The sequence below is a fragment of the Pelobates fuscus genome, chromosome 11, assembly GCF_036172605.1.
Source record: "Pelobates fuscus isolate aPelFus1 chromosome 11, aPelFus1.pri, whole genome shotgun sequence".
NCBI lineage: Eukaryota > Metazoa > Chordata > Amphibia > Anura > Pelobatidae > Pelobates > Pelobates fuscus.
Window position 1 is genome coordinate 93,182,455 of NC_086327.1, and position 18,948 is coordinate 93,201,402.

Genomic DNA, 18,948 nt, shown 5'->3' on the forward strand with positions numbered 1-18,948 from the left:
GTAGAATTTTAATATATATACATATATATGTATTTAAATGCTACGTGTATACTAATGTAATTTTTTATGTAATTATATGTATTTATCTATATATATTTGCGGTTATTTGTATTTTATATATAGATAGATATATATAGAATGCCATTCTAAGTGTATTTTGTTACCAATATATATATATTAATAACAAAATACAGTTAGAATGAAATTACATATGAATATATAATTTATATTAAATTTTGTTTCAATATTTTATTTATTTATTTTATTATTTTATTTATTTATTATTTTAATTATACGTATATATATATAATATATATGTACATCTATTATATATATAATATATATACATATTATATATATGTAACATCATTCTAAGTGTATTTTAATGCTAATATATATACTTATATTAATATTAAAATACACTTTGTATGACGTTACATATATATAATATGTATATATATTATATATATAATATATATACATATTATATATATATATGAAAATATTTTCAATTTATTTTTTAACATGTTTAATTTCTTTTTTTATACTTTCTTACCAGCAGGGGGACTGTCTGATATTTTAGACAGTCCCCCTGCAGGCAGATCCATAGCCAGCTATAGGGGGCCATGTGATCGCTCTTTGAGAGCGATCACATGGCCCCCGGGGGCCTCATTTGCCGTGGGAGGGCTGCCTGGGCTATCAGGCAGCCCCCCAGAAGAGGATCGCGGCGGAGGTAAGTATAACTTACCTCCTGGGGCTCAAAGCCGTTACGGCGTTCCATGCCGCCGCAACGGCTTTAAAGCCCATTATAATGGGGACGGCATGGAACGCCGTAACGGCGTTAACGGTTAAAAAGGTAAAAATAAAAATAAAAAAAAATTCAAACATAAAAGAGTAAATAAGAATATGCAGATCCAACACAAAAATAATCAATTGGCATGTGATAGTCTTTGGCCGGGGACAGGAGGTAATTGGATAGTCAAGCTTGGAGGCCCAAGTGTCACATTGTGTTCTTGATGCTGCTTTGAACTGATTTATTTAAAAAAAAAAAAAAAAATGATTGCAGAAGCTTCATAATTTCACATTTTGGTAGTTAATCGTTTTTCCATCTGGTGCGGCCCACCAAAGTTTTTTTTTTATCTTGTAATTAAATCTGTTTTGGAGATTTCATGCACTTTTAAATCCACTTCCAAATAGTTGTGGTAATTTTATATTTACATAAAAATCCAAAGTAAGAGAATAATCCAAAAGCCCACGAAAATATCAGGGGCTAGTGGATATCCTCTGTATGGTGCCTACAGCCGAACTCCTGAGGGAGAGGGAATAACCCTCAAAAAAGTACAAATGCACAAATAAATAGGGAACCCTGTATAGGAGGTGAACCTAAATAGGAGAACGACCAAAAAACAAACATAAGGGAGGAAGCCCTACCTTTAATAAATATTGGGAATATGGTGACTAATGTAGACTATCACTGGGAAAGACAACTCATGCTCAGAGGAAAAAAAACAATAATTATATTTAACAAAATAAAAATCTGTGTCCTTTTATTTACACACATTACTATATTTACAATTCTGGAGTTTACTTTTTTGGTAACATAAGTTAGATACAAATACATTTTAGAGATTTGTTTTTGCTGCAAACCACAATGTCTTTTGCAACTTCTGCAATGAGATCCCGCAATACCAGGAAGCAATTTCACCAGACTTTCTATAGTGCTACCGAATGTGTCATGAAATCACTGCTTTGTGTCACAGCAAGAATTCGGTGGCGTGAAGGTTCAATGGCTAGCTTTCTACTGTAGAAAGCTAACAGCTGAATTACATCTCCCAGAAACCTGATTGTGGAGCTAATTACTATACTCCTGGAAAAGCAGAATGGGTAGCAGGCTTATGGAGCAAAAACCAACTTCGTTCAAAAAGGATAAATAAATAACCCAGTATATGTATCACCAACACATTGCATCTGTGAGTGCTCCTTTAAATGTGATATTGCCCAGTCTTCTTTGTGTAAAATCAATTTCTAAATTGAAAGGTTCTTTTTGTTTTTTTGTGTGTGTGTGTGTATTTTACCTATGTCACCTGTTTTCTATTAGTGAGTAAGGTAACTTTTTTTTTTTTAGATCTATTTGAAAGCTATCCTATGTGGAATGTACCAAACATGATGAGATAATGTGATATTCCAATTATTATATTGCTCATGTTAATGACTGTATCGACTTTTTAGATATTGCTTATATTAATGGCAATATTAAAATGTCATTATTAGATATACTATTGTTTTAAGAGATAAAAATCATATACTGCTTTCCCGTACCAATACCTTCTTTTTTCTTTTTTTTCCTCCTTTGGTAATTCAAAATATACCATTCCCCCGACCCCCACCACCCACCCACCCGCCCGCCTGGTTTTCTGTCCTGTTTAAAATTTAGATAGTATCATTGATGGCGCAATGGGTACATATCTATGACTAGATTTAATTATAAAAAGATACAGTTCTTTATTTTTATTGCCTTTTTGTAAAGTAGGATTGGTCAGTGGCAAATGAAAGGTGGCAGAGAGGTGTCTACTGGAAACAGTGCCATATTGAAGGAGCCTTCTCCAGGCTGTAGAGGAGGTTGTGAGAATGCTGGCGGAGTTACCCTGCGCACTGGCTGCACTGCTCCCCCACTGCCCTGCACTGACGCCGAGAGCTGAATTTTGACATTACCCAAGCCCCGGCATCTGTATTTTTATACTTTGCTTTGGCTTTTTTTCCTGTAACCTTGTATGTGAAGTGCAAAAACTCCCTCTTAGTGCAGGTCATATAATCTTTGTATTCAGAGTAGATGTTGTCTCCTGCCAAAGGCAAAGCAGTACACCGTCTAAAATAACTGAATTAATTAACTTTGGATACATTCTCTCTCTGTCATTGGAGTTGTAATTATAATTACCAGTAGAGTTAAACAATAACATAATTAATTGGGGAAAAAATATATACATTTTAAATTGTATTTATTTTTAGTAAACATTTAAAACTAAGACTAATGAGCTGTTACAACACACTTTCAAAATACACATTTGCTCTGGATTATTGCAAGAAGCGAGTAATTATATTGAGGAAAGAATATCAGTGTAAAATAACAAAACTGAAGTCAAAATAGCCAATTTTAGAAATGTTTTCTTACTTGTGAATTTAAAATTAAATTTTGAAGCACAAAAATTAACTCCCTGCAAATCTGTTATGGTGATTCACTAAAACGGGAATTGAAAATTGACAAAGAAACTGCAAATTGTAGTCCGTCATATTCCCTCCAAGAATTCCTTTTTATTTTTGTTAAATCATAGTTTAGTGAAATCCTCCACTAGAATAATGAAGGGTATAATCTGAGGGGGCAACTACTAACATTGACTGGAGGTGCCTGGCACCATAACTACTACAGCAGTGCAGTGGTTATGGTGCTTGAAGTGTTCTTTTGAATACAAATATTTCATGATACATTTGCTAGCAATTTGATCATTTAAAAGGGATACACTGTCTAAATACAAAAACTAATAATTGATTATCAGATATACTCCCAATGAAAACATTTATGCATTTATTTCATTTGGGGTATATCTAAAAATAGCTTGCCAAAGCTATAGAACTCTTGTCTGCAGCCTTTGCAAGCCCTCCCCTCCTAACCCCGCCCAGGCTTTCTGTGGCTGTCCAATCATAGACTTCTCAATGCAGTTCAATTAGAAGTCTTTGCAAGGCAGGTGCGCTGGGAAATTTCCTGCAACTTGAGTTTATCTCCACTCAGCTAAACAAACCAGGATGTAACAGGGCTGCTCGTCTGACAGCCAGGGGGTGTACCAAGTTTAATTTATAAAACTGCCAATTTGTATCTTCACACATAAAGCGCTTCAGCAAACATAAGTTTCTTAGGAAACTGGAATGTCTCGTTAAATTTTAAATATTACCACAAAATTGCCCTGCATCTATTTTGTGGTTTGGGTGTTCACTTCAGTAACCAACCAAAATCATTGGAGTTATTCACTAAAGTCCAAATATGCCTCATACCGAATGGGGCAAAACCATTCGGCTGAATGCAGGATTTTTCAGACTGCTGTTATCACGATATTCAACAATGTCTTGATTTGGCAATTAAACCTCACGAACCTTGGATCTAAATTGGTTTGAATTTCAGCATGAACGAACACCGCTGGATGCCTGAAATCTGGACTGAATGCTTCAAATATGGTCTGGATTTTGCTATAAGGGAGGTCTAAAACCTATTTAACATATCTACTAATTGTGTAAAACCGTCAGCAAGTGACAATCAATTGATGGCTGGTCACTAGGAAAGGCTCCATCCCATTTGGGTGGGGCCTGTGAAATATTGGGGTAAAGAAAATAGTCCTCCCCCTGCCCTGGGCATCGGGTGGGGATTTTAAAATAAGTAAGGGGACAAGACACATCACTGGCTACCCCATGCTCCCACCCATGGCCAGTGAGGGTTAGTCCTTTAATAAAATAAGAGACATCTTTATGTCCCTCCCTGCTCCCACCCATGCTCAGGGGCTATTATAATAAAAGGTGGGGAACCTAGTGTCCACACCTATTGGCAGCAGGTGGAGCTCTAATTAAGTAATTGGGGGTGGTCATGCTATTGCCCATCTCCCCCTCCCCCCCCAAAGTAAGGCAGGTCCCCTCCCCCCGGTTGGCTAGGAGTTTCCAACACACATGTAGCCCTGCATTAAAATGAAATGACCCTACCTATCCCTAAGATATATATATATATATATACACACACACACACACACACACTGGCACATACACACTCTGATACACACATTGACACTCGGTAACACACACATACATGTGATACTTTTGATATGTTTGCAGTAGGGCAGAAGCAGAAAGAGGGTGGGGGAGCGCAGGGCAGAAGAAGTGTTAAGGGAGGACAGGGCAGAAACGGAGAGTGAAGGGCACAGGGCAGAAACGGAGAGTGGGGGCACAGGGCAGAAGCAGAGAGTTGGGGGGGACAGGGCAGAAGCAGAGAGTGATGGGAGGGGACACCGGGCAGAAGCAGAGAGTGGGGGGAAGCATGGCAGGAGAAGAGTGGGTTGGCTCCCAAATAAGTTTCCCTAAACTCTCTGAGCTGCAGCCATTCAGCCAGATCACAGAGATCTGCAACATCTATATCTAAATGTGCTGACCCTCATCATAAGGAGTGGATCAGTGACTGCACAAACAGCAAAAAGTTTGCGAGCTCCATGTCCAGCCAGGAAATTCTCAGCTCGACCTGAGAGAAACATTATTACTCTAAACTTAGAGTTCAGCACAGGGACCCAGAGCACAGATATCTTCATACAATATTAGAAAAAATAGGATATACCTAAACCTATGAAACAAAAGAAAAAATGCGCTCATAGGGGATTAACGTCAAAACATAGATTGCCCCTTGTTAATATGTTTCACTCACAAGATTGAAGTGGTTTTCAGGCACATCAGATAAGTAAATCTTCACGGCTTTTTCACAGTTGGAATGATGAATGTGTCATGAAAAAGCCAACAGACACTAACAGTTTCATCCAATCCGATAGTGGCCATCATCCCAAATGGCTTGCAGGAATTCCAAAAAGCCAATATACGAGATTGAGACGGAACTGTTCCAACGAGGAACTATACGTGGAGCAAGTAGACCTCCTGACTAAAAAATTTGTAGAAAAGGGCTATAAGAGAAACCAATTAGAATTGGAGGCCCAACGAATTAAAAATATTAACAGAGGGGACCTTTTGATTGATAGACCCAAACAACTAAAGGGACTAAAGAACCCATTCGAATATTCATTTAACACACAATATAACTCTAAAGCCTTCTCAATTAACAAAATAATTAAGAAGCATTGGTCTATCTTGCAACATGATGAATTCTTGGGATCCCGATTGCCAGATATACCCAAGATTATATACAGAAAGGGGAGAAATCTATCAACCCATCTTGCGCCTAGTTTATTTCAACCAACAAACAAAAGTGGGGTGAGAAACAGCATAAATAGCAGAAAGGGATTTTATACCTGTGGAAAATGCAAGGCATGTAATTTGATGCCAAGACACACACAAGGTTTTAAAAGTACAACAACTGGAGAGGAATTTAAAATAAAAGGTTGCACCACTTGTTTATCTACCAATGTAGTATATCTACTTATGTGTGGATGTGGGGCCCAATATGTGGGTAGAACAGGACGGAAAGCAAAGGTGCGCTTCCTAGAACATCTAAATAATATAAGAAAAGGCGTTCAGAACCATTCAGTCCCTACACACTGCAACTCATGTCCAAAATTTAAAATGTGTAATTTATCATGGACAATCATAGAGCAGGTTTATTTAGATGTAAGAGGAGGGGATATTACCACCAAACTTAGACAAAGGGAGGGATTCTGGATCCATAGACTAAAAACCCTTCAACCATTCGGGTTGAATGTGGATTTTGATTTAATTTGTTTTTTATAATTTTTTATTAATTTTTTATTAATTTTTATTAATTTTTTTATTAAATTTTTTATTAATTTTTTATTAATTTTTTATTAATTTTTTTTATTATTTATTATCATTATTTTTAGTTTTATATTTATTTTTATTTAATTTTATTTTTATTTTTATTTTTATTTTTATTTTTATTTTTATTTTATTTTTATTACATTATTATTATTCCATTATTTTCAGTTTTGAGTGATCCAGACTCCCTCCCTTTATTCACCTTCTCTTATGCACTCTTTTATGTTAGTTATTGCCACCTCTCCATTGCTCTTTCTGTTATTCTCTTTGTCAGTTTTTGCCCACATGTATAGGACATATTAGTCATCAATTTAATATTAATACTAATTATGTATTGTGATTTATGTGGGATACTACTGTGCAATTGTGACAGTATACAGGCACACTATATGGGCTTATACCCTGTACTATGTGTTCTAATTTCGATCTTTTTTGGGCACTGAGATTAGATTTATGAATTATAATGTTTAGAGCATACATGAATAGAGCTATTTGATGAAATACTTCTGATCTGATTTTATTTTTATTTTTATCATTCTCTTCACATATGCTTTCCATTCCGGGGACTTTGAGGTTCCCGTGAGATTCGTGGTTATGAAGTGGAACGCATTTGCGTTCCAGCGGTATATGGGACTTCCGCATGGCCGATAAGAATGAGGACACTTCCGGGTTGGTGGAACGCATATGCGTTCCACTGACGTTTTCCGGAACTCCATATATGGAGATGAAAAACGGACTTCCATAACACAGCTGATTGGAATCAGCTGATAGAGGAAATTGGACCGGGAAAAAAACGGCGGGAAGCCCTGTAATAAAAAGAAGATGGTGTCCACAGAAAACTTGAAGCATCTCATCACTCCTGAGGAAGTCTGGAAGACAGACGAAACGCGTAGAGTGAGCTGTTTATTTTGTCACTGTATTTTATTTATTTTATTTTATTATATACCTGTTTTGCTCCTGCTGGATATTTTTTTGAGGGTTACCATACTACACAGCGATGGGACAAACAGATTTGTACTGATGGGCCTTTTTATACCTTTTATACTGTAAGTGCAAACATTAAAAGCCAGTTTATATTTAAATACAGTGCTATACTATGCAATTCTTTATCTTTTTCATGACACATTCATCATTCCAACTGTGAAAAAGCCGTGAAGATTTACTTATCTGATGTGCCTGAAAACCACTTCAATCTTGTGAGTGAAACATATTAACAAGGGGCAATCTATGTTTTGACGTTAATCCCCTATGAGCGCATTTTTTCTTTTGTTTCATAGGTTTAGGTATATCCTATTTTTTCTAAAGTTGTATTGAGGATTGAGAGGAATCCTTTGCTATACCTTCACCTAACAAAAAGGAAGTAATTGTTTTATTTACTTTGTATACTGCACCTGGGTGGTCTAAATTTGTATTTTCGTATCTTCATACAATAGCCACATTACGAACACATTACGAGCCTCACTCTACTGCTGGGTCGTACCTTCAGCTCAGCTTGGTCCTGGTGATGATGGCTGAGGTTGATGGCAGTGAGTGTGAGCAGCAGCTCATTCTTGCCTCTGCTCTCCATGCTGCCTCCTCCTCCTTTCTCCTGTGCGGTACTCTCTTATGAAGCTTGGAGGAAGTTATCAGCTGATACTTCCTCCCAGCATCCACTAGATGGGCCCAGTCGTGCTCCTAAAGGGCTACAGCAGTGGCGGCTCTAGACTTGGTGAGGCCTTAGGCGAAACTCATCCATGAGGCCCCCACTAACACCATTATTGGAAAAAAATTGCAGTTAACTTGTGTGTGTATAAGAAGCTGTAGATATTTTGAAGGGAGAGCATGCAGCACTGGATATAGAGAACTAGTCTTTGTATACATCGTTGCATTGTCTACCAGTGTGTGTCTGGCAGTGACACTTTGTACATGTATGTATGTTTCTCTGAGCATGTGTATGTTTGTGTACTGCCTGTGGCCTTTGGCATTAAGTTCATGGCGAAGCTGTGTTTTATGACAGTAAAGGAGTAACTGTGGCAGGGTGAGTGTAAAAGAGCAGGAGGGTGCCAGAGTGCGGAGAGTGGTGCCTGTTTGTTTAGAGGGAGAGATAGAGTGTATGGAGGTAGGTTACAGTGTGTGTGGAGAGAGGTGACAGAGTGTGTGGGGAAAATGACATAGTGTAGGGAGGTGGCATAGTGTGAGGGGGGGACAGAGTAAGAAGGGGGTGACATTAGTGTGAGAGGGTTACATTTGTGTAAGGGGTGTGACAGAGTAAGAGGGAAGAGACAGAGAGGGGTGACAGAGTGAGAGGGGGTGACAGCGTGAGAGGGAGAGTGACAGCATGAGAGGGAGGGTGACAGAGAGAGGGGGGATGACAGAGTAAGAGGGGGCGACAGAGTAAGAGGGGGCAACAGGGTGAGAAGGGGGAGACCTAATGTGTGAGGGGGGGACCTAGAGGGAGGGGAAAACCTTGTGTGAGGGGTGGAGACCTAGTGTGAGGGGGGGGAGACTTAGTGTGAGAGGGGGGAGACCTAGTGTGAGGAGGGAGGGTGACATAGTGTGAGAGGGGGGGTGACAGGGTGGGAGGGGGTGACAGTGTGAGGTGGGGTGACAGTGTGAGGTGGGGTGACAGTGTGAGGTGGGGTGACAAGGTAAGTTGACAGAGTAGTGTGGGGGGTCACAGAGTAAGAGGTGGGGTAACAGGGTGAGAGGAGGTGGCAGGGTGAGAGGGGGTGACAGGTGAGGTGGCAGGGTGAGAGGTGGGGTGACAGGGTCAGATGTGGTGTGAGAGGGGAGGCAGGGTGAGGGGGGTGACAGGTGGGGTGGCAGGGTGAGAGGGGGTGACAGTATTAGGGGGTGACAGGTGGGGTGGCAGGGTGACAGGTTGGGTGGCAAGGTGACAGGGTGAGAGGGGGGTGACAGGTGGGGTGGCAGGGTGAGATGGGGGTGACGGGGTGATAGGTGGGGTGGCAGTGTGAGAGAGGGGTGACAGGTTGAAGTGGCAGGGTGAGGGGGGTGACAGGGTGAAGTGGCAGGGTGAGGGGGTGACAGGTGGGGTGGCAGGTGGGGTGGCAGGGTGAGATGGTGGTGACAAGAGGGGTGGCAGGGTGAGGGGGGGTGACAGGTGGGGTGAGAGGGGGTGACAGGTGGGGTGGCAGGGTGAAAGGGGGTGACAGGTGGGGTGGCAGATTGAGAGGGGTTGACAGGGTGAGATAGGGTGAGGAGGGGGTGACAGGGTGAAGTGGCAGGAAGAGGGGGAGTAACCGGGTGAAGGGGGGTGACAGGGTGTGATAGAGGGAGGAGGGGGTGGCAGGGTGAGGGGGGTGACAGGGTGAAGTGGCAGGGTGAGGGGGGTGACAGGGTAAGATAGGGTGAGGGGTGACAGGGTGAAGTGGCGGTGGGGGGGGGGGTGACAGGGTGAAGTGGCAGTGTGAGGGGGGTGACACGGTGAAGGGGGTGACAGGGTGAGGTAGGGTGAGGAGGGGGTGACAGGGTGAAGTGGCAGGGTGAGGGGGGGTGACACGGTGAAGGGGGTGACAGGGTGAGGTAGGGTGAGGAGGGGGTGACAGGGTGAAGGGGGTGACAGGGTGAGGTAGGGTGATGAGGGGGTGACAGGGTGAAGTGGCAGGGTGAGGGGGGGTGACAGGGTGAAGTGGCAGGGTGAGGGGGTGACAGGGTGAAGGGGGTGACAGGGTTTGATAGGGTGAGATAGGGTGAGGAGGGGGTGACAGGGGGAAGTGGCATGGTGAGGGGGGGTGACAGGGTGAAGTGGCAGGGTGAGGGGGGTGACAGGGTGAAGGGGGGTGACAGGGTGAAGGGGGGTGACAGGGTGAAGGGGGTGACAGGGTGAGATAGGGTGAGGGGGTGACAGGGTGAGGGGGTGACAGGGTGAGATAGGGTGAAGGGGGTGACTGGGTGAGGTAGGGTGAAGGGGGTGAGATAGGGTGAGGGGGTGACAGGGTGAAGGGGGTGACTGGGTGAGATAGGGTGAGGGGGTGACAGGGTGACAGGGTGAAGTGGCAGGGGGTGACAGGGTGAGATAGGGTGAGGGGGTGACAGGGTGAGATAGGGTGAAGTGACAGGGGGTGACAGTGTGAAGTGGCAGGGGGTGACAGGGTGAGATAGGGTGAGGGGGTGACAGGGTGAGATAGGGTGAAGGGGGTGACTGGGTGAAGTGGCAGGGGGTTACAGGGTGAGGGGGTGACAGGGTGAGATAGGGTGAGGGGGTGACAGGGTGAGATAGGGTGAGGGGGTGACAGGGTGAAGTGACAGGGGGTGACAGGGTGAGATAGGGTGAAGTGACAGGGGGTGACAGGGTGAAGTGGCAGGGGGTGACAGGTGGGGTGGCAGGATGAGGGGGGTCAAAATGTACCTTTATCCCTGGTGGTCCAGTGGGGTCAATCTGTCCCTGGTGGTCCAGTGTCCTGGATGGCTCCCTGGTGGTCCAGTGGGCTTTCCGGTCTGCAGCTCCGCCGGATGCAGAGCTGCAGACCACATGGGCAAAGTCTCGCGATCTCCATTCAGAGCGTTGCCGTGGTAACCCGCGGCAACGCTCTGATTGGCTGGAGATCGCGAGACCTCAGTCTGCAGCTCACACCCGGCGGAGCTGCAGACTGAGGCAGGCTCTCTCCCCGGGCGGACTGACAGGAGGGCCTCGCACCCGGCGGCACAAAGGGCAAGCCGCCGGGCCCCCTCCTGTGTCGGGTCCTCGGTCATAGACCGAGAACCCGACATGTCAGTCTGCCCTCAGGCGATTTAGGCGGCCGCGAGGCCCCTGACTGCGCGAGGCCTTAGGCGGCCGCCTAAATCGCCTAATTAGAGAGCCGCCTCTGGGCTACAGCACCCGACCCCTGTTCAACGATACCCATCATGTGGACCTAATTGCATGGGCCACTCTAAAGTGATGCGGGCAGCGGGCCCACGGGGCAGTTGCTTTGGGCCCCCCAGGAGTAACAGGGCCTGGGGCAGTTGCCACGTTTGCCCCACTTTAAGAATGACCCTGCACCTGTACGTTAAAAAATTATTTGGGTCGGGCCCAAACTGGTAAACTGTCTTGGGCCCCGTTGGATCTTACCTCTTCTCTGCATTATCCTTACAGTACCCTAGGTCTACACACCATAATAATTATGCTATTGGTAACTCTAACCTAACAATATCACAATCTAAAGGATACAGTGCAGTAAAATGATGCTACCTCTGGGTTCTGGAGACATTTTTATAAGTCACTCAATCTTTTGTTCTCTTAGATTATTATGATATCTGAACCCTGAGATCTGTGGAAGGATTGGCAAGTAGGGGCAATTGCCACCAGACTACTGTGAGGTTTGGCAATGGGGTTGAGTGTTACATCCACAAACCATTCATCTGAAAATTAAAATAGTGGGAGTTGTGTTGGAATGACTGCCTAGTTGTGCAGAAGTGAGGCAGAAAATGTGAAATTCCAGCAATGTGTGGGTTTACATGGATTGCCTGGTGGCCTGTGTTCTCCAGGTCTGGACTAATTAGGCTGAGTTTATATGATGTCTCTGGAGGTGTTTGCAAGTGACCACAGGTCAGATGAGACCATAAGGATATTCATAGCAAATTCTGGTTATCATAAATTCCAATAATAGAAAACATTTCTCTGTGAATGCTTCTTCATACTGTGTTGGTTATACTGGTTGATGTTGCAGGCATATATGATGGGACACCTTGCAACTCCAGCAGGCTCTGTTGAGATACTGAGATACTGCTCTCTTCAGGTCTGCTCTTCTTCCCAACTCCTCTCTGTTAATGTTCCCCAAGGTTCTGTCCTTGGTCCCCTCCTGTTCTCGATCTATACTGCCTGCCTTGGTAAACTAATCAGCTCTATTTGGCTTCATTTCTATGTAGATAACACATAAATCGATCTGTCCTTTTCTGATCAATCACAGTTCTTCTTGACTCGTGTCTCTGACTGCCTCTCTGCTATTTCTAACTGGATGACTTCTCACTTCCTTAAACTTAACCTGTCCAAAACAGAAGATCTCATCTTTCCTCCTTCATTCCTCATGTCCAGTCAATCGCCAAATCCTGCCGCTTCCATCTGAGAAACCGATTCACCCCTATTTAATGCTTCTATCCTCTTTTGTCTTAACTACTGCAATCCGCTTCTCAGTGGTCTTACATGTTCTCAACTTGCCCCATAACAGTCTATAATCAATGCGGCGGCGAGGCTCATCTTCCTGTCCACCCATGCCTCCCCTCTCTGTCAGTCCCTATACTGGTTTCCCATAAGATATTGGACTCAAATTAAAATTCTGGTGTTTGCTTTCAAATCTCCACATAATGCTACTTATAACTACTTATCCTCCCTAATACACAAGTATGGCCCGTCTAGGCTCCTATGCTGTGCCGAAGATCTAAGTCTTTGTTTGTACTCCCCCCTTGTTGCTCACTTTTAAGACTTCTCTAGGGCTGCACTGTTCCTGTGGAGTCTCACCCAGTCTTTAAAAAACATAATTGAATTATTTTTCAGGAAAGCAAATGAAGTAAACTGTTAATAGTTTTTCCCTTTCCACACCTTGTTAGTCCACCCATTGTACGGTGCTGCTGAATTTGTTGGCGCTTTATTAATAATAATAAATCTATGTATATTGCAAGCACCACATAAGTAGGGCCATTTACACTGAGGACTGTAGGTTTAATGCACACAAATTAGGGTTTTGCAGTGATGGCTATGAAAGATTAAAAATGGAGAGGTGCTAGACTCTATCCCCGTAATCTGACTCTTCCCTCTCTGACTAGTTCTGCCTATTTAACCCTATATATTCAGTCCCTGATGCAATGAGACATCTTTCCTTGTTCCAAAGGGGCTAACCCTCCTGGACCGGTTGGTCTGAAATGAATGTACTCCAGACTGCCAGCCTACCAAGGACAGTCTGTCATGAACTTACCTGCTCCAGGTGGTCGCTCTGCTCCACTCATCGCACTGCGTGATGCGGCCACTCTGTGCCCTATCTCAGGTTGCGCAGACCAAATGCACCATGCGGCTTTGCAACCTGAACAGAGAATATTACTTCCTCTTCAGCCTGGTGAGCCTGGTGAACTGCTCCCTCTTCTGTTTTGCGCAGGCCGAAATCCTGAAAGCTGTTTCTTCCCTTCAAAATTATAAATGCTGCCCATTTGAATGGCATATTTCTTAAAAATGTAAATGTTGTAATTTCACACCTGCCCTTATCAATCATTTTGGAGTCACAGAGATGACTAGAACCAATCAGAAACAGTATTTTGTTACCAATATTATGCAAATTTGAGTCCTTATTCATGGTTTCTGCCTTCATACATATTAGTGCTTATAGTAAGTCTCTCTTGATGTTTTAATATTGAACTTGTTTTTGACGTGGTGTATTGTTGGTATCCTGTCCCGGCTCATCTCTGACCTTAGTATTTCTGATCTAATGGCCCAGCTTGTTATTTAGTTTATCTATATTTCTATATTCCTGACCATGGCTTCATAAAGTGTGGCTGTGCACTCCTTGGTAGAGGATCTTCTGTATCCCCTATTCAGTCTGACAGGAAGTGCACACTGAGAGCAACAAACCGCTTCCTGTCAGACCAGGTATAGTATATAGAAGATCCTCTACCACAGTCCACTCTGCCACTATTACGTGAAGGTAAGTGGATGAAAGGGATACAGAGACATACAGAGGTGCTTTGAGGATGAGAAAGCGAGACACACAGAGGGGCTGTGGGAGGGTGGAGGAAAAGATACACAGAGGGGCTGTGGGAGGGTGGAGAGAGACACACAGAGGGGCTGTGGGAGGGGGGAGAGAGATGCACAGAGGGGCAGTGGGAGGGGGGAGAGAGATGCACAGAGGGGCAGTGGGAGGGGGGAGAGAGATGCACAGAGGGGCTGTGGGAGGGGGGAGAGAGATGCACAGAGGGGCTGTGGGAGGGCGGAGAGAGATACACAGAGGGGCTGTGGGAGGGCGGAGAGAGATACACAGAGGGGCTGTGGGAGGGCGGAGAGCAATACACAGAGGGGCTGTGGGAGGGGGGAGAAAGATACACAGAGGGGCTGTGGGAGGGGGGAGAGAGATGCACAGAGGGGCTGTGGGAGGGGGGAGAGAGATACACAGAGGGGCTGTGGGAGGGGGGAGAGAGATGCACAGAGGGGCTGTGGGAGGGGGGAGAGAGATGCACAGAGGGGCTGTGGGACGGGGGAGAGAGATGCACAGAGGGGCTGTGGGAGGGGAGAGAGATGCACAAAGGGGCAGTGTGAGGCGGGAGAGAGATGCACAGAGGGGCTGTGGGAGGGGGAGAGAGATGCACAGAGGGGCTGTGGGAGGGGGGAGAGAGATGCACAGAGGGGCTTCGGGAGGGGGGAGAGAGATGCACAGAGGGGCTTCGGGAGGGGGGAGAGAGATGCACAGAGGGGCTGTGGGAGGGGAGAGAGAGAGATGCACAGAGGGGCAGTGGGAGTGGGGAGAGAGATGCACAGAGGGGCAGTGGGAGGGGGGAGAGAGATGCACAGAGGGGCTGTGGGAGGGGGGAGAGAGATGCACAGAGGGGCTGTGGGAGGGGGAGAGAGATGCACAGAGGGGCTGTGGGAGGGGGGAGAGAGATGCACAGAGGGGCTGTGGGAGGGGGGAGAGAGATGCACAGAGGGGCTGTGGGAGGGGGAGAGAGATGCACAGAGGGGCTGTGGGAGGGGGGAGAGAGATGCACAGAGGGGCTGTGGGAGGGGGGAGAGAGATGCACAGAGGGGCTGTGGGAGGGGGGAGAGAGATGCACAGAGGGGCTTCGGGAGGGGGGAGAGAGATGCACAGAGGGGCTTCGGGAGGGGGGAGAGAGATGCACAGAGGGGCTTCGGGAGGGGGGAGAGAGATGCACAGAGGGGCTTCGGGAGGGGGGAGAGAGATGCACAGAGGGGCTGTGGGAGGGGGAGAGAGATGCACAGAGGGGCTGTGATGAAATGCCTTTTGTCACTGGGTTTATTGGTGACAAGCTGCCCTTTACCCCTGGCTGTTGGAGGAGCCTGATTGCCAGCCTCTTACCTGTTGACTATGGTACCTGGAAGATTTGGCCCTTCAGGTGCAACATTTGGGCATATTGGATTTGTATGGTGCTGCTGCTGGCCCTTTAACAACCATCTGTGGACATATTATGACTTTTAGAACAATGTCCCTTTAAGACTGTGTAGCAGATTGCATTCAGGCTGTCTTCAATATTATGTATGCTATTATGTGTTCGGTAAATTGTAAATGTGTAGGTTCTATGTGATAAATGTAACAGTATGTATTTTTATGTATTTTATTGTCCTTTGTCTGCCATGTGGCTAATGGAGTTTTGCCTCTGTCCTTGGAGATAATTGGATTACTTCCTAATTATCTCCAGGATAGAGACTCTGTGGAACTTGTTTTGGGCAGAAAAGCCATGCTTCATTTGGTCACAAAGGACTTTCCCTTAACTTTTGAACCACTGGTCTGATTCGTGCCATTTGTTTTAATATGTTGTGCCCCTGAATGGATTGATTGTGAATATGTAATTTTTATGGAGATTGGATGTATGGTTTTAGAGTTATGAAAGTTGGGTAAAAAGTATGTTTTAACTGTATGTGTAATTGGGTTACCTCCCAGGATAAGGGGAGGGAATCTGTGGGTTGTAACTGAGATGTTATTGGTTGTTTTATACCTCCCTGTGGGCGGTCCTGTATTGGCAAAGATTGTAATAAAAACCAGACTGGGTGTGCCAGCACCTCAGATCATCTTGTACCTTCATGAAGTTTCGGCTCATGTTTGGAGGATTGGAGAACTACACTCTGGGGATTGCTATAATCACTATACTCCCCAGGGTATAATCGCTAAGCTCTGCTAAGAGCTTGTAGCTGTTCCTGCTCTCTGGAATTCAGAGAGGTCCACCTACTGGAAGCTGGACCCTGGTCTTGGGTCCAGAGTGGGTGGAGTCGGCGAGACCCCAACCAAGCTGCGGCGGTTTGTGGGGTCTGCAGTGGTTATGGTGTCAGGTGGAGTGCTTGGAGACCTCGGAAAGCACTAGGAGCATCCGTCGGCGGAGGGTACCCGGTTGGGGTTCCAGCGGTTCCATTACAGGGGCTGTGGGAGGGGGGAGAGGGATGCACAGAGGGGCTGTGGGAGAGGGGAGAGAGATGCACAGAGGGGCTGTGGGAGAGGGGAGAGAGATGCACAGAGGGGCTGTGGGAGGGGGGAGAGGGATGCACAGAGGGGCTGTGGGGGAAGGGGGAGAGAGAGAGAGAGACAGACACAGGGGCTGTGGGGGAAGGGGGAGAGAGAGACACAGAGGGGCTGTGGGGGAAGGGGAGAGAGAGACACAGAGGGACTGTGGGGCAAGGGGGAGAGAGAGACACAGAGGGGCTGTGGGGCAAGGGGGAGAGAGAGACACAGAGGGGCTGTGGGGGAAGGGGGAGAGAGAGAGACACAGAGGGGCTGTGGGGGAAGGGGGGAGAGAGACACGGAGGGGCATCTGGGGAGGGGGGAGAGAGACACGGAGGGGCTGCTGGGGAGGGGGGAGAGAGACACACAGAGGGTCTGCGGGGGAGAGGGGAGAGAGACACACAGAGGGGCTATGGGAGGGAAGAGAGAGACACACAGTAGGCCTGGGGAAGGAGGAAAAGAGGCACAGAGGGGCTGGGGACAGAGTCAAGGTGCTGGGGGAAGAGATACACAGGGGGACCGAGAAAGGAAAGAAAGAGACACACAAAGTGGTTGGGGAAAAGAGACATACAGTGTGGCTGAAGAAGGGGAATAAGACACACATATAGGGTCTGGGAGACAGCAAGAGATACACAAAGGGTGGGGGAGTAAGACACACAAAGGGGAAAATTGGGGATAAGATACACTAAAATGGGTAAGACAGAAAAAGGCATAAAGAACACAAAAGGGGTAAAAATTTAAAAAAAATGGGGTTAAGAGAAACAGAGGGGAAGATGTATTTTTTATTTTTGCGGATGGAGGTGGGGTCGCAAAATATATCTTTGCCTGTATATATGTATGTATATATAATTGTATATTTTTCATTGTGTGTCTTCATTACATAGTTTGTTAAACCTTAATAGCCTGTCATTCGTAGGTCATAATAACTTGGCAGCATCTGACTCCATCCATTAGCATGTAGCATAAAACACATTTCACTAATTAAAAGTGAAGTATCAGATACTTGAAGTTTTGAATGTTAAATGGCAAAAAAAAAGTGTCTGAGATCTATTTTGCATTTTGTTCCCATCTAATGGCATTGACCTTTAATGGAAACAGCAGTCATAAAAATCATTCATGATGAAATTTAAAAGCGGTGGAAAATGTAAAGCGACATCCACCCACACACACACACACACACACACACAAAAGGGTTTATAACATTTACATAATGTCATTAAAGAGCACCATTTACATGATACTTTCTTGTTTTTCTTTTTGCAGAAGAAGAAGAAGTAATCGAAGCAATTGATGATTTTTTTACGGAAGAACACTTGAGCACGCCTAAGAAAAAGAAATCAAAAAAATCAAAAGATAGTAAAATCTCTAAAACCAAGCGAAAAAAAAAGGAGGTAAGAAGTGCGAGAAAGTGTTTTGTGATGTTTGTGTTTAGCTGTAATTTGTTACTCTCTCATTTACTGTTCTCATACAAATTATATATTGTTTTTTTCAGGACTCAGAGGGCTTTCTTTACATACCATTATTTATATTATGTCATATAATTTGCTTTAAAAAAATAATAATAAAATATGGTTACAAATTGGAGAAAAAAAAACACGTTTTTTTTTACCTTTACTTGAAAAATCTTTTACTTATCTACAAAAGCTAATAAAAAAAAATGCTAAATAGAATCAAAATGTTGTCCTGAGTTTAAAAACACCCATTGTTTACGTTCTTTTTTTGCAATTTATAGGGCTATAAGTACAAGTAGGACATTGCTGTTTCAAAATATATATTTTTAAAATTTATCAATAGTGACATTGTAACACTGTTATCTGTAATAAATCTCTGAATCACACCTCACATTTTTTTTAAAGTAGATAACCCAGGGTATTCAATATGGGGGTATGTCCAGTCCTTTTTAGTAGCCACTTAGTCACAAACACTGGCCAATGTCTGCATTTATATTTGTTTGTGTGTTTAAAAATGCAAAAAACTATTATGAATTGTTATACTCGGGAGACTTCGCTGAACACAAATATTAGTGTTTCAAAACCGTAAAACGTATCACAGCAATTATATCACCAGTGAAAGTGATGTTTGTGTGTGAAAAATGCAGAAAACTTCACTTTCAATGACTATCATTGCTGTGATATGATTTACTGTTTTGAAACATTAATATTTGTGTTCAGCGAAGTCTACCGAGTAAAACCATACCCTCCCCCCCCCATGTACAGGTTTTAGGGTGTCACAGAAAGTTACACGGTTAAATACAGTACTAGCAAATTAAATTCTCTGGATGTTCGGCCTGGGTTGT

General features: G+C 44.5%; 1 protein-coding gene across 1 annotated transcript in view; it reads left to right on the forward strand.

Annotated features, from left to right (window-relative positions):
* The window catches only part of CHD5 (chromodomain helicase DNA binding protein 5), a 224,360-nt gene that overhangs the window by 27,790 nt on the left and 177,622 nt on the right, over positions 1–18,948 (forward strand). The window contains exon 2 of the mRNA XM_063436199.1: positions 17,916–18,043. Within this exon, the coding sequence (XP_063292269.1) occupies positions 17,916–18,043 (128 nt within the window). The remainder of the gene's footprint in view (positions 1–17,915; positions 18,044–18,948) is intronic.